Source organism: Chrysochloris asiatica, unplaced genomic scaffold, assembly GCF_000296735.1.
Source record: "Chrysochloris asiatica unplaced genomic scaffold, ChrAsi1.0 scaffold00086, whole genome shotgun sequence".
In the NCBI taxonomy this organism is placed as follows: Eukaryota; Metazoa; Chordata; class Mammalia; order Afrosoricida; family Chrysochloridae; genus Chrysochloris; species Chrysochloris asiatica.
In genome coordinates, this window is record NW_006408604.1 from 3,222,927 (window position 1) to 3,237,768 (window position 14,842).

Genomic DNA, 14,842 nt, shown 5'->3' on the forward strand with positions numbered 1-14,842 from the left:
TATATTCACTAAGAGACATACAGAGTGGCATTATGTGTTAATGTGCTAGACTGCAAAGTCATTTGAACTGAAAGGTCAGCAGTTCAAGCTTACCAGCCACTCCTCGGAAACTCTATGCAGAGAACTATGGAACTGACTCAACAGCACTTAACAACAATAAGAGACACACATTAAAAGAATGTTCATAGCATTGGAAACCTTTCAAATGTCCATATATAGAGAAGTGTGTAAATGAATTGTGATATATTCATATAGTAAAATACTATACAATAAAAATACATGAACTACAGCTACATGCAAAAAAATTGATGAGTCTCACAAAATTACATTAAGTAAAATGAAGTCTAACATAAAAGAATATATACTAAATCATTCCATTTATATATTGTCTCCCCACAATCCTTAATACCAAAAGAACAAAACCAAACAAAACATTCTAAGAACATAAAACTACTTAAATTTTTTAAGAATGCAAAGAAAAGAGAAATGGAAGATATAATGACAGGGAGGGACCACCAGAGAGATTCTAGATCCTCAGAAGTGTTCTATTTCTTGACCTTAGAAGTAATCTATTGCTTCATAATGAATCATTACACTGTTGTTTTAAAATAACAACAGCCATTTTATTATTCTCTCTCAGGGTTCTAGGGTTTGTTTTGGCTCAACTAGGGCATTCTTACTTGCAGTTTCTAATAATGCTGCATTAATTTGTGCTGGGACTGAAGTCATCTTGAGTGTCTCTTACATGACTACAAGTTGATGCTGGCTGTAGGCTGGGACTGCAGCTGGAGAATGGAACAGCTGCTGCTCCCTGGGCATCTCTCTATTTGATCTTTAAGTGGTTTCTCTACCTGCAAGACTTAGGTAGTTCAGTGTAGATGACAGCTGAAGGCTCCCAGAGTGAGTGTCCTAACAGATATTGGCAGAAATTGCATGTTCCTTTCTAACCTAATTTGGAAAACATGAGGGGTTATGTCTATCATATTGTTTGATGAGGGAGTTATAAAAACCCAATCAGGTTCTAGATGAGGGAACACAAACTCCCCTTGATGAGAAGAAGGCAAAGGATATTCAGACATGTTTTGAAATACTGCACATGAATATTTCTTTTACAATAAATCCTTGAACACTCCAATTTTGCCTTACATAGTTTTCTGTTTGCATGTTATATTTTATAATTTAAAAGACTAAAACAAAACAAAGCATTTTAGTTTCAATCTTATAAGGAGGGTCACGATCTTCCAGAATGGAAAGAGACATTGTGTTCTTACTGTTTTTAGTTCCTTTTTACTCTCTAAGGTTTAGCTTTAGCTCTTAACAACCTGGTCCTAGTCTCCTTGCTAGTTTTATATTCCCATCATAGCTTCTTCACAAAAATAGAGATTTCAACAGAATTGTGCTTTTCCACTTTTTCACAGATCCCTGTGGTTGGCTTAAATAATAGAGCACCAGAGATGTCCACATGCTAATCTCCAGCTCTGTGAATGTTACTGGTATTGCACTGTAGAATAAGGACTGGACTGCAAACCACAAGGTCGGCGATTCAAACCCACTAGTTGCTCCTCAGAAACACTGTACACGGTCACTATGGGTCAAAATCCATTCGATAGCACTTAACAACTTGGCAAAAGGGACTTTGTAGGTCAAATAAAGAATCTTGAGATGGGGGCAATAACCTGTATTATCTGGGTTATGTAATCACAAGTGTCCGTATAAGAGTGAGGCAGAGGGTCAGAGTTAGAGGCAGAGAAGGAGATGTCACTAATGAAAAAGGGGTCACAGTGACATCAATACTGAAAAGGGGGAATGAAACAAGGAAGGCAGGCAGTCTCTAAAAACTGAAAAAGGAAAGAAAACAGATTTGACTCTAGTAAGAACCAGCACTACTAACACCTGGATTTTAGCTCCATAAAACTCATTTTCAGACATTTGACCTCCAGAAACCTAAGAGGATAAATCTGTGCTATTTTAACTCACTAACTTGTTTCAATTTGTCACAGCAGCAATAGAGAACTAATACAATCTCTTTCTTTTGAAACACTCCCTCAGGCCACCTCTATTAAATCCTATCCTGTGTTAAAAACCCAGCTCACATGCTTGCTTCTCCTGAAATCTTTTTTATCATCACAGTTGGGAGTAATTCTCAATCCTCTAAAACTCTAGGGCACTTTGCAGCTCTGATAGTCTACTTAACACATATTACTTCCTTGAAGTTATTTGAGGCCAAGGTTTTATAGCTTCTTTGTTGCTCCATAGCTCCTTGTTTAGGGATTTTCACGTATTAAACATACACATTTTTTAAATGACTATAAAAATGAAAGAATATTATCATAAATATTTTTAAATCTTTCTAGCAATAACACATGAAATAGTTGATATTTTATATAAAAATGCACAAGTAAATGATAACATACATTTGCAACTTCATCGGATCCATTTAATATCTGTTGTATATAGTGATTCAGATCTCTGAATCTTTTGTGTTCACAATTTGTGAAAGGTAAGTGCCACCAATGAGGGAACCTGTTTTAAAAGAAAAACGGATATCTTCATTAGTTTGCAAATTGCACTGTGTAGTTTTAGGGTTGTTTACAAAGTTACAGCTGCATCAGACAGAAGAGCTCATATAAACATTTCAAAAAGCTGTGTTGTGGTTGTTATTAAGTGCCGTCCAGTCACTCCTTATAGGGTTTCCAAGGAGCAGTTGGTGAGTTTGAACTGTCAACTTTGTGGCTCAAACTGACTTGGTGCTCAAGTGCTCATCCTACTGTGCCACACCACAACTCAAAAAAAAGCTGTTGTACATGTTTACTTTGGAGAGTTTTAGGAATCTAGATAGCTGTGGCCACTCACACTATTTTAACTGCCATTAATAGTCATTTATTTTAACATGCAAATTAAAATATTTGCCCTTTGTTTTGCTGTATTTATGAGAAGCCAAATGTTTTTGTCCTTTCAGTACATGTGGGGTTTATTTTAGGAAGTTAATGATACATATTTTTCAAAAAGATCAGTTGTTTTGTTTCTTCTGGATTAGCTGGATACATTGCTACATATATAAATTAAACATTTCAAATCCTGGCCTCAGGGGATTACTTAGAGCGTGATGACTCAAATTACTAAGTGACAAGTGCTTCTATCTGGTCTTTAGTCAAAGCAGTACTTTTCTCTAGCATCTCACTTGGAGAATTCCCTCTGTTTTTATACAAGGTGACTCATCTTGATGGATCAGACTTGACTAATTGTTGGGTTGTTGCTATTGTTGTTACATGCCCTAAGTCAGTTTCTACTAACAGCAACCTTTTAAAGGGTTTCCAAAGAGCAGCTAGTCATTTTGCATGGCCAATTTTGACGTTCAAACTGAACTAGCCAGCCAGCGCTTATCCAACAGTGCCACACGATATGACGATTGCTGGGTAACATTTTCCAACATACTTTTTTGCTGGTTTAATGTACCTTTGTACGAACTGTCTTCCTCTATTTACAATCTTGCTGCTGCTTTATTTATACGTCTGCTTCTTGCTCAAGACTACTGGTCTACCTTGCTTCCCTATGGAAATGAGTGTGGATGACAATGAAGTGTCAGCAAACACATAAAAATATGGTAGCAATGTTAGGCCACCCCAATCCACTGCTTTTTGTTGGAAATGCCAGGGAAGTCCAAAATGATGTCTTTTTGTTTCTTTTAAAGTCTCTTGCAACTCTAAAAGTAGTCTTGGTCGTATAGTGCTTACGTACTTGGCTGGTAATCAAAAGGTTGGCAGTTTGAACCCATCATCTGGATTTAGCTGTCATGAACACTAATGTTGTTGCTAGGTGTCATCGAGTTGGTTCCAACTCATGCACAACAGAACAAAACACTACCCTGTCCTGCTTCATCTTCACAATTGTTAAGCTTGAATCCATTGCTGTTGACACTGTGCCAATCCATCTCACTGGAGATATTCCTCTTTTTTTGCTGACCCTCCACTTTACCTCAAATAATGTGTCCTTCTCCAGGGACTGATCTCTCCTGACAATATGACTGACGTGTGACTCTCCATCCTGACCTCCAGGGAGCATTCTGGCTGTATTTATTAGTTCTTCTAGTAGTCCATTGTACTTTCAATATTCTTCTTGAACACTATAACTCAAGTGCATCAATTCTTCCAAAGTTTTCCTTATTCACTATCCAACTTTCACATGCATATGAAGCTATTGAAAACAACATTACTTGCTTCAGGTGTACCTTAGTCCTCAAATTGACATCTTTGCTCTTAAACACTTTAAAAATGCCTTGTGCAGCAGAACTGCCTAATGCACTTGATTTCTTGACTGCTGCTTCCCTGAGTGTTGATAGTGAATTCAAGAATAATGAAACCTTTGACAACTTCAATCTCTTCTCTATTTATCATGATATTATTTATTGGTTACGTGGTGAGGATTTTTGTGTTCTTTACATTGAGGTGCAACCCTTACTATGGTGTTTGATCTTCATCAGTATTTTAAGTCCTCTGTGCTTTCAGCAAGCAAGGTTGTATCATCTACATATCACAGGTTGTTAATGAGTCTTTCTTCTATCCTGATGCCACATTTTTCTTCATATAATTCAGCTTCTGGGATTATTTGGTCATCATATAGGCTGAACAAGTATGCTGAAAGAATGCAACTCTGGCACACACCTTTTCCAATTTTAACCATTCAGTGTCCCCTTTGTTCTGTTCAAAGGACTGCCTCTAGGTATATGCACAAGTTCCTCAATAACACAATTAAGTGTTCTGGAATACTCATTCTCAGCAATGTTGTTCATAGCTTGCCATGATCCATACAGTTCAAAGCCTTTGCTGGTCAATAAAGCATAAGTAAACATCTTTCTGGTATTCTCTGCTTTCAGTCAAGATCCAACTGACATCATGAAAACTAATACCAATATTCTATTGATAAAAATATAGAATTTGTGTGGTTAATAAATATAAAATGTAAAGTTTATTTGGAAATATATTTGATAAATAGATGTATTGGGCTGATTAAAAAAAATTAGTTGATGTTTCTGTGTCTGAACTTTCTTTACTGCTGTAATAAAACAGTGTTCACCACTGTATATTCTACATGTAGATGTGTATGTATAATAAAAATATGTTCAGATATAAGTTCATAAGAATTGAGGGATTCTGCTATAGCAGTGTAATTCAATTGTTCAAAATATTTTTGAGTTCTATGTCAAATTTAACATGTGGTTGTTGTTAAGTGCCCTCATTGGTTCCAACCCATAGTGACCCTGTATAGAGTTTCTGAGACTGTAAATCTTTACAGGAGCAAAAGGCTCATCTTTTTCCCATGGATCAGCCAGTAGATTCAAACTACTGACCTTGAGGTTAGTAACTAGTTTGTAATCCACTATACTACCTGAGGTCATTAAATATAACATAGTGATCAGTTATTATTCTATTATTTTCCATAGTTCTTTTTCTGACAGCTCCATCATGCATTCCTTCAATATTATTCAGAACAAAGATTTGGAAACACCTGACTTGAAAACAGGGTTGATACCTGATTACTATAGTAATTCACTTTTCAACATGAACACTGATATTTTGATTTGCCCTTTTATTTGGTCTTCAGAGGTATCTAGACCCTGAAACAATGTTACAAAATAAGATTATGGGTGATTGGATATGATAAATGGTCAAAGTGGAAGAGAATAAGAAAATCGACCTTTTTCAAGGAGATAAATTTTTTAAAAGACCATTAATTTTATGGAAAATTTTCATGCTTCTTGTAATCTTGGAAGGTAACCCAGGGGTACAAATAACCCAATTTGAAGTTCACTATTAAACCTAAGACTAATTTGGATTTTATTCTACATGACTCTAACTTTCTGATCACACTTCCCAAAATGGGTTTAAATAACTCTCATAGGGTTTATTTCATTACATTTAGGAGTCAGAGGAAATCTTGCCAACACACTTCATTTATATGCAACACTGAAAGCCTTAGCCCTGTTGGGAGTATCAGCATACAAATACTGTGCAGGCACATAGGACTAAATGTTCCTCCTCTCAACAGATTGCTTGAATAGTTCTAAAATTAATTTAGTTACTATTGCCAGTCAGTAGTTATGAGCAAAGCAGAATCTTAACTAAAGCTGAATATCACATGGAGGCACATGGAGAAAGATTATTAGTACTATTAAAAGTTTTATATTATAATGTTATATCTTCGAGAAGTAAAAATATAGAATGGAGAATTTCTAAAACAAACAAAAAAAGCGCAACTATTTAACCAGGTTAAATTTATATATGAATAATTACAGGGTCTAGTGGCAACCACTGATGTTCTGATGTTGAATTCAGTGCAGGAAGCCAAACTTTTAAATTTTTTTTTTTTTTTTTTTTTTTTTTTAATTTGAACAGCAAATTAATTCATTTTTGCAAGTAAAACTTGTACCTGATGTGTTTTTAAGTTTCCAAAACAACTTTACTTCCTCCTCAGTCTCTTGATGATGTTCTCATTCCAGTGCCTTAACTTTTTGATGTATAATACATCTATATTTAAAAACCTCTGTGGTGATGACGTGGAGAGATGGAGCAGCTGGAGACTTTAGACACAGAGAGGGAGAGGGGCTGTGTGCTGACGACCGGGGGGCAGGCTTGCAGGGTATACCCTTTGGTTGATGATGCATGGAGGCAATTGTAACCATGGCAATGAAATGATATATGATAGAATGAATGTAAAACTAAAGTTCTCCCTTGTAAACTATCACATAATTCACAATAAAACATAAAAAAAAAAACCCTCTGTGGCATCTGCAAGTATACTTTGCTTTTTTTTCCATGAATGTGAAGAACACAATTATCTATATCACACAGATATCTTTATATGCTGAAAACTTATATTTATATCTCTATCTCAGAGTTTAGTAAACTTGAAAGTCTAGTAAAAATCCACATACTTAAAGTTTATCAGGTAAACTAAGGACATTCACGTTGCAAAAAACAACATTTACAGACAAAATTCCAGTATAAATAAAAAAAACTTTTGATGTACCAAAGTACTAATATCACAATTTCTGAGAAGTTCATGTTTTTAAAGTCAAGATATATCCTTGTATCTAAATTTGACTAGTTATAAATGATGAGTTTTAGAAGGTTTACTTGAATAGAAGTTACTTATATTTTTAGTTTGCCCATGCTTAATATTTTTCCCATTACAGCATGAATAGAGACAATGATTTTTAAATTCTTTCAAAAGAATATAATAAATTATATTTAGATACTCCAATCCAAAATTAAGAATTAATAACAATGAGTTATTAATATACTAATACATATTAATTGATTTTAATCATTTATGTTATAAAAATTATGTACAAGCATTCTTGAGATTAGGACTTCTGATATAAGTACAATCTATAGTTATGAAATAATCACCATAAAGCCTATTATATCAAAACTCTAGGTACATACAATGTTCTTAATTACAAACAAGCCTTATTTTAGACTCTCATTAAATCATTATTTTTATTGCTGTAGTGTCATGTAAAAGAGTCTTGGTGTGGTGCTGTAGTACAAACATGGACTGTGAATCCCAAAGTTGGCTGTTCAATCCCACAAGTTGCTCCTTGGAAACCCTATACAGGGTTGCTATTTGGAACTAACTTAACAGCACTTAACAACAGCAAATCATGTTAAAAAATTTTTAGTACATCTGGAAGTGTTTCTTGAGTTAATTATTATTATTATTATTTTTGCATAGAAAGATACACTATATACTAAAACATATTTTGCTGACTGATGTTAGGAACCATAGCTAACTGTTCCCACTTATGTACAGGTTTGACTTAACCGATTTAGGAATGGAGCTTGTTTATGATATGAGGAGCACCTGTATTGCTAAATACTATAACCATAATTTTCTCTTTGTTCACAGACAAGTAAGGGTAAAATCAAGGTCTGGAGAGGACTGTGACTTACTCTGGGAGAGTCAGCAACGTAAACTGCTTCTGAAGTTGATGGTGAAATTTTGAAAACTCGTCAAATGATTTTACTGTCTGGCTTGTTTGATTGTCACTCCGGGTCACCTTGATTAGATACAGCTGCACAAAGCCAACAGAACGAAATCAAAAGACAGCAATGTCCACCTGCAAAACTTTCTAATACTTTCTAAAATCGAGTTTCATGTACACTAAACAAAGCAAGGTCATTTCTGGAAAAAAAAAATTATCAAAAGCTAAGAGATGTAGTTTGTAAAGGCAGAATTATCTATAAACACAATATATAAAGATATCGTCATTTGATGTGCTGGGAACAGACTGCGAAATCAGTTTTGTTCTTTGCTTGTGGACACTGTAATTAGCTCTTGATTTATATTCTAGCATAAGGCAGGAACTGTTCTCTTTGGTGGCTCTCTACTAATAGCTTTGATTGTTACGGTTTCCCATAGAACATCCTCCTTAATGGTACTTATGCTTAAACTCTGATTTTTCATTTGCATAGTAAAAAATCATGGCATAAGAATGGCTAATATAGTCACGGGAAATCTGAGAAGTAAATGATACTTAAGGCAAGATGATAAACTTGATACTTACATGACTGTGTTTCTTGTTGAACCCTAAAATTGTTGCTCTTTGAATTGACCTGGTTGAACTCAGTATAGTCTGTGAAGTAGATTTGGCAGGGCTGATGGCTGCCATTTGTGCCAGTGTGTGGATCAAATTATTCAATTTAACAGGGAAACACTCCAGACTTTCCTTTATTTTCCTAGAGAAATTAAAAAGAGATGATAATAACATTTCCCAGCATTTGCTCATTTTACTTGTTATTTTGTTTCCTTGCATTTGTTAAATGTGAGGGAAAAAAATCCAAGAACCATGTATGTATGTTTATTTGAAGTCCAACTACTAAAAGTTATTTTATAAACTTTGGTTTCACATATCGAGTGGCCAGAAAATATAAAAGAATCTTGGCGAAATAAAAAGCTTTATTTGCATTATTGTCTTTTGGTGATTTTTAGGTTTTAAATTTAAGTCCTTATATTTAGGGATCATGCTTTTTATTATTTAATTTTGATTTCTAACTATATAAAATATTTACATAATTTTAAAAGTTAAATCACCAAAATAACACATGTTCAAAAAAGCTTATTTTTTATCCCTGGATACTCCACCCAATACTTTTCTTCACCTATATTTAAACATTTAAAAAATTTATGATTCAATATTCCTTGTTTAATTACTTTTAGAGTTTAATTTTATTTTTGTGTGTATTTAGGCAATCCTTCCCAACTGTCTTAGAAAAAAGATAGCATACTCTATATAAGCATTTGATATGAAATATTTTAAACTTTATGGTAATTTTGTGGGGATAAGAAGCCCTTTCTGCTTTTTCACTTATTTATTTTATATCAGAAGATTTGCATTTTTATTTCAATGATATAATATCTTTATGCAATACCCTTTGTCTCTCTTTTATTTTGGTTATTTTTGTTTGATTCCCGAGTAAGAGAAATACTGAAGTCAGCTCGTAACCTTGATATTTGATTTGTTTTGTTTTCTTCTTCACCATGGTGTCCTTTTTTAATGTTTACCATTAATTATAATGGTTTGTATAGTTGGTTTTATCTAGAAGTTAAGTAAGTTCATTTCTATTTATATAGAGTTTTTTGTTTTTTGTTTTTAAATGAAAGATTCTGCATTTTATCAATTGAATTTTTTGGATCTGTTGAGATGGGATAAGGCACTGGACTGCAAGGTCAGTTTGAACCACAAAGTCGTTGATTCAAACTCAGTAGCCACACCTGGGAAATGCTACACAGGGTCACTAGGAGTTGGAACTGACTCCATGTCACACGACAAAAACAATTCAGATCATATTTAATTTGCTAACTACTGAGGTTTGGATTTTTATTTTGTAGCTACTTATTTTATTAAACTCTTGTTATACCCAAAATGTTTTTGTGTTGATTTTCTTGGATTATTTTTATTTATTATCTTATCAATTGGAAAATAATAATAAACATAAAAATAATTAATAAGTAAATGAAAATAAGTGATGTCAATTCAGTTCCATATCATAGCAACTCTGTATAGGATTTCTGAGGTAAAGATTAAATATAGAGCCGGAGAATATTGAAGGTGCCATGGGCTGTGTGGGAGACGTGCAGCCAGAGTGCTCCTTGGAGGCCAGGATGGCCAAACTTCGTCTCTCATACTTCGGACATATTGTCAGGAGGGACCAGATGCTGGAGAAGGATATCATGTATGGTAAGGTGGAGGGCCAGAGAAAAACAGGAAGATCCTCAGCAAGATATATTGACAAAGTGACCGCATCAATGGGCTCAAGGGTGGCAACAATTGTGAGGTTGGTCCTGGACCGAGTAGTGTTTCCCTCTGTTGTGCATAGGGTCTCTATGAGTCAGTACCAACTAGATGGCACCTAACAACTATTAATATAGGAGTCCTGGTGTGGCGCTGTGGGTCAATGCCCTGGACTGCAAAGCCAGTTTGAACCTCAAGGTCAGTGTTTCAAGCTCACCAGTTGCTCCTTGGAAACCCTATACAAGGTCACTATGGGTCAGAACTGACTGTATGGCACACAACAACTATTAATATGGAGTCCTGGTGTGGCACTGTAGTATAAGCACAGGAGCATAAGGGAGGTTTGAACAACAAGGCTGGCAGTTCAAGCCCAACAGCCCTTCCTTGAATACCCTATACAGGGTTGCTATGAATCGAAACTGACTTGATGGCAGTTAACAACAGTTATTAATATAAAAACTCATAGTCATCAAGTGGATCATGATACACACTTACCATAGAGAACAGAGTTGAACTACTCCATCAGGTTTCCCAGGCTTTGATGCTTACAGAACATCAACCTGGCTGGTGGGTGGGAATTGTCAACTTTTTGATTAGCAGCTAAATTCTTAATCACTGAACTACCAGCTCCCCATTATCTTTTTCCTGACATTATTCAGGAAATATTTCCACTTGTAAGTATGTTGTTTATTCAAATTTTCCTTTAATCCCAGTTTACTAAAAATTTCTTAAGGGAGTGGACATTACATGTAGCCAAATTCTACTTCTCTTGGGTGGCATCTATGGAAGTTATGCAATGCCTTTTGAAAACCAATCTGCAATATTCTCAGTGTGAACAATGTTTAATAATTTCTTCCTCCTGTTTATAATAATTTAGGATAATTTAGATAGCTCTGGTCTTAGATATTGGTGGTTAAATTACAAAAAAATTTAATTTCTATACATCAATCTAGTAAATATTTGCCAAGAAAGTTAAAATACAACTCTCAGATGACTTTTCTAGAGTGTTCACTATGTCTACAGATATACTTTGAATTTGTGAATTTATGGGTACACAGTGTAGTTTAAAACATTTATTTCTTTCCCTATCAATACTTTAAAGACGTAGAGATAACAGTGATTGTTTTGTCCTTTCGATTCAATTCCAGCTCATAGTAACCCTATATGACAGTCTAGAACTTCCCATAAAGTTTTCTAGGCTGTCATCTTTACAGGGAGCAGATCACCAAGTCATTTCTCCCACAGAAGAGCTGGTGGGTTTGAATCACCATCAGCAACAAAATATTTAGCCATAGTAATAATTTTTTATGGAGACCTAACCATTCATTCAAGAAATGTTTACTGTTGGTATGCAAAGCTCTAATGTGGAAATGTGTACTTGTTTGTAATGAAGACATATCTATGACCCATAATATTGAATTCCAGTGTGCTTTCTCTCATAAAATCTCTTATTATTGTTTTCACATTTAAGATATAAAAAGGCTGAAGGTAAATGCTGAATCCTAGGACTAGATTTTTTTGATACACATTCACCCAAATCCATACTTTGCTCTTGGTGGCATCTCTTGTATTTCAGACTTAACAGATCAGAGAAAATAAACCAACCAAACCAACTAACAAATAAATAAAAGCTGACTCTGAATCATGGCAACTCCATGCGTTTTATAGTATAACTGTACTCTGAGAAACTCCCATGGCTGTGATCTTTAGGAAGCAGATTGCAAGTCTTCCTCTGGAGGTGCCTCTGAATGGGTTCAAACCACCACCATTTTGGATAGCAGCCAAGCATTTAACTGTCTATGCCACGAAGGCTTCCCAGAGAAAATATTAACCATTTTAGGATTCAAGTTTTGACAGCAGTAGATTTCAGGTTCTTACAAGGACTTGTTTTAGACAGGAAGAAGCTCCCTGATTTCAGTTTCATGGAAACATCAACAGGATGATGCTTTGGGTTATTCTTAAATAGGAGTTAGCTGGCCACCACTTGAAATTGTACTGTTTGTTGTACTGTGGTGGTTTATGTGTTGCTGAGATGCTGGAAACTATGTCAGTGGTATTTTAAATACCATCAGGGTCATTCATGGTGGGTAGATTTCAGCTGAGCTTCCAGACTAAAATACACTAGGGTAAAAGAGTGTCAGACTACTTCTGAATTTCTAGCCACTGAAAACCTTATGAATAGCGGTGGGACACTGTCAAACAGCAACAAAATATTGAACAATGAAACATGAATAGCACCAGAATATTGTCATTTATAGGGTGGGAAGATGAGCCCCTCAGGTTGGAAGGCACTCAAAATGCAAGCTGAGAGAGGCTGATACCTCAAAGCAGAGCTGACTGTAATGGAACAAATAAAGCTTTTTGGATCTTCATTTGCTGATGGGGCACAACTCAAAATGAGAAGAAACAACTGTAAACATCCAATAATAATCAGAACATGGGATGTATGAAGTATGGATCTAGGAAAATTGAAAGTTGTCAAAAATGAAATGGAATGCATAAACATCTATATCCTAGGTATTAGTTAGCAGAAATGGACTGGTATTGGACATTTTAAATCTGACAATCACATTGTTTACTATGCTGGGAATGACAAATGGTATAGCATTCATCATCAAAAAGAACATTTCAAAATATGTCTTCACAGTATAGCGTTGTCAGTGGTAGGATAATATATGCCTACCAGTTACAGCCACTATTATTCAAATTTATATACCAACCACTAAAGCCAGTGATGATGAAACTGAGGAATTCTACCAACTTCTAGTGACTGAAATTGATCAAGCATGCAATCAAGATAGATTGATGATTACTGGTGATTATGTAATGCAAAGGTTGGAAACAAAGAGGCAAGATCATTAGTTGGAAAATATGGCCTTGGTGATAGAAATGATGCTGGAGATAGCATGATAGAATTGTACAAGGTCAATGACTTTCTTTGCAAATACCTTTTTAAAAAAAGATAAAAGACAAATGTGTTCAAGAACAAAGATAATTTGGACAACATGTCATGGCATTTTCAATAGCCTCATATGAATGTGAAAGTTGGACAATGAATAATGAAGACGGTAGAAGTATTGATGCATTTGAGTTACGGTGGTGGAGAAGAGTACTAAAAGTATCATGGACCATCAGAACAAACAAATTTGTTTTCAAAGAAGTACAGCTGGGATGCTCCTTAGAAGCCAGGATGACAAGACACTGTCTCCATACTTTGTACATTTTATCAGTTGGAACCAATCCCTGGAGAAGGACATCATGCTTGGTAAAGTGGAAAGTCATCGAAAAAAAAGGGAGAACCACCCCCCCCTCAACAAGATGGATTGCCACAGTGGCAGCAGGACTTAACTCAAGCATAACATTATTAGGTTGGTGCACGATCAAACAGTGTTTTGTTCTGTTATGCATAAGATCAGTATGAGTAAGAATTAATTTGATGGCATAACAACAACAACAGCGTAACAACAACAATAGCTAAGTCTCTTAGCTTTGATAGTACATTCATCTATCTTAGGAAACATGACTCTAAGCATTAAGACATTTTTTTTTACTATGTTGTTTCATCTCATTTTAAGACCCTTCAATTGAAGTTTGAATTCCTGGTGTGGTACTGTTGGATAAGCACCAGACTGCTAAGCATAAGGTTGGGAGTAAAACCCACCAGCCACTCCTTGGAAACCCTGTACAAGGTTCCTAATAGTTGGAATCAACTCAACAGCACTCAGTAACAATAAGAACAAAGTTAAAGAAAAGCTCTATTTGTCTGATATCTTCACGGTCTTAAAAGTTTTCTATTCAAGATTTTTGGGAAACCAAATGTACAGATTTATGGTTCTGTGGAAACTGTTTGTGGTAAACTCTCTTAACTACAAGCAAGGCATTAGACAGGTATTGGAACATGAGGCAGCTTTAGAGTTTTCTACTTTTTTCCTATTGTTTCTCGATTTAGAACTTAGCTTGAGAAAACCAAACCTAAAGGTCTTTGCTGTTTTCCAAGTGGAAGTTTAAAGTTTTCAGAACTCAAGCTACAAGGTCAGCAGTCTTATGTAAATGTCAGCATAAGTACCTGACTTTGCATACAAACAAAAATTGTCCATGGCCTTGACTATAAATTGATAATTATTATACTTGCTTATGGAGCCACTTTTCAAACTTTGGCCAAATCAGAGTAAAAGGAATGAATGAGCTAGAAAGAATGATTAAATAGTCTTATCTATAAAGGAGCTCTGGTAGCGTAGTGGTTACGAATTGGACTGCAAACCTTAAGGTCAGCGGTTCGAAAGTACCAGCCGCTCCGCGGGAGAAAGATGAGGCTTTCTACTCCCGTAAGGATTTACACCCTCAGAAATCCTGTACAGGGTCACTATGGGTCGGAACCGACTCAAAGGCACTTAACAACAACAACAACAAATAAAGAGATATGTCAAGGAAATGATATTTCAGGTCCTTATGTCTCCCTTTTCTCTCCCCCTAGCAAAATGCCAGCTTACTCTATTGATAATAAAAATTAAATTATACACAAAGCAAGAATATCAATCTTAACATGGA

At 35.2% G+C, this 14,842-nt stretch overlaps 1 protein-coding gene across 1 annotated transcript in view; it reads right to left on the reverse strand.

Annotated features, from left to right (window-relative positions):
• Positions 1 to 14,842, reverse strand: part of PIK3C2G (phosphatidylinositol-4-phosphate 3-kinase, catalytic subunit type 2 gamma) — a 517,177-nt gene that overhangs the window by 124,268 nt on the left and 378,067 nt on the right. The window contains exons 25-27 of the mRNA XM_006866018.1: positions 8,567 to 8,738; positions 7,953 to 8,074; positions 2,415 to 2,523 (exon numbers count right to left, since the gene is read on the reverse strand). Coding sequence (XP_006866080.1) covers positions 2,415 to 2,523; positions 7,953 to 8,074; positions 8,567 to 8,738 — 403 coding nt within the window. The remainder of the gene's footprint in view (positions 1 to 2,414; positions 2,524 to 7,952; positions 8,075 to 8,566; positions 8,739 to 14,842) is intronic.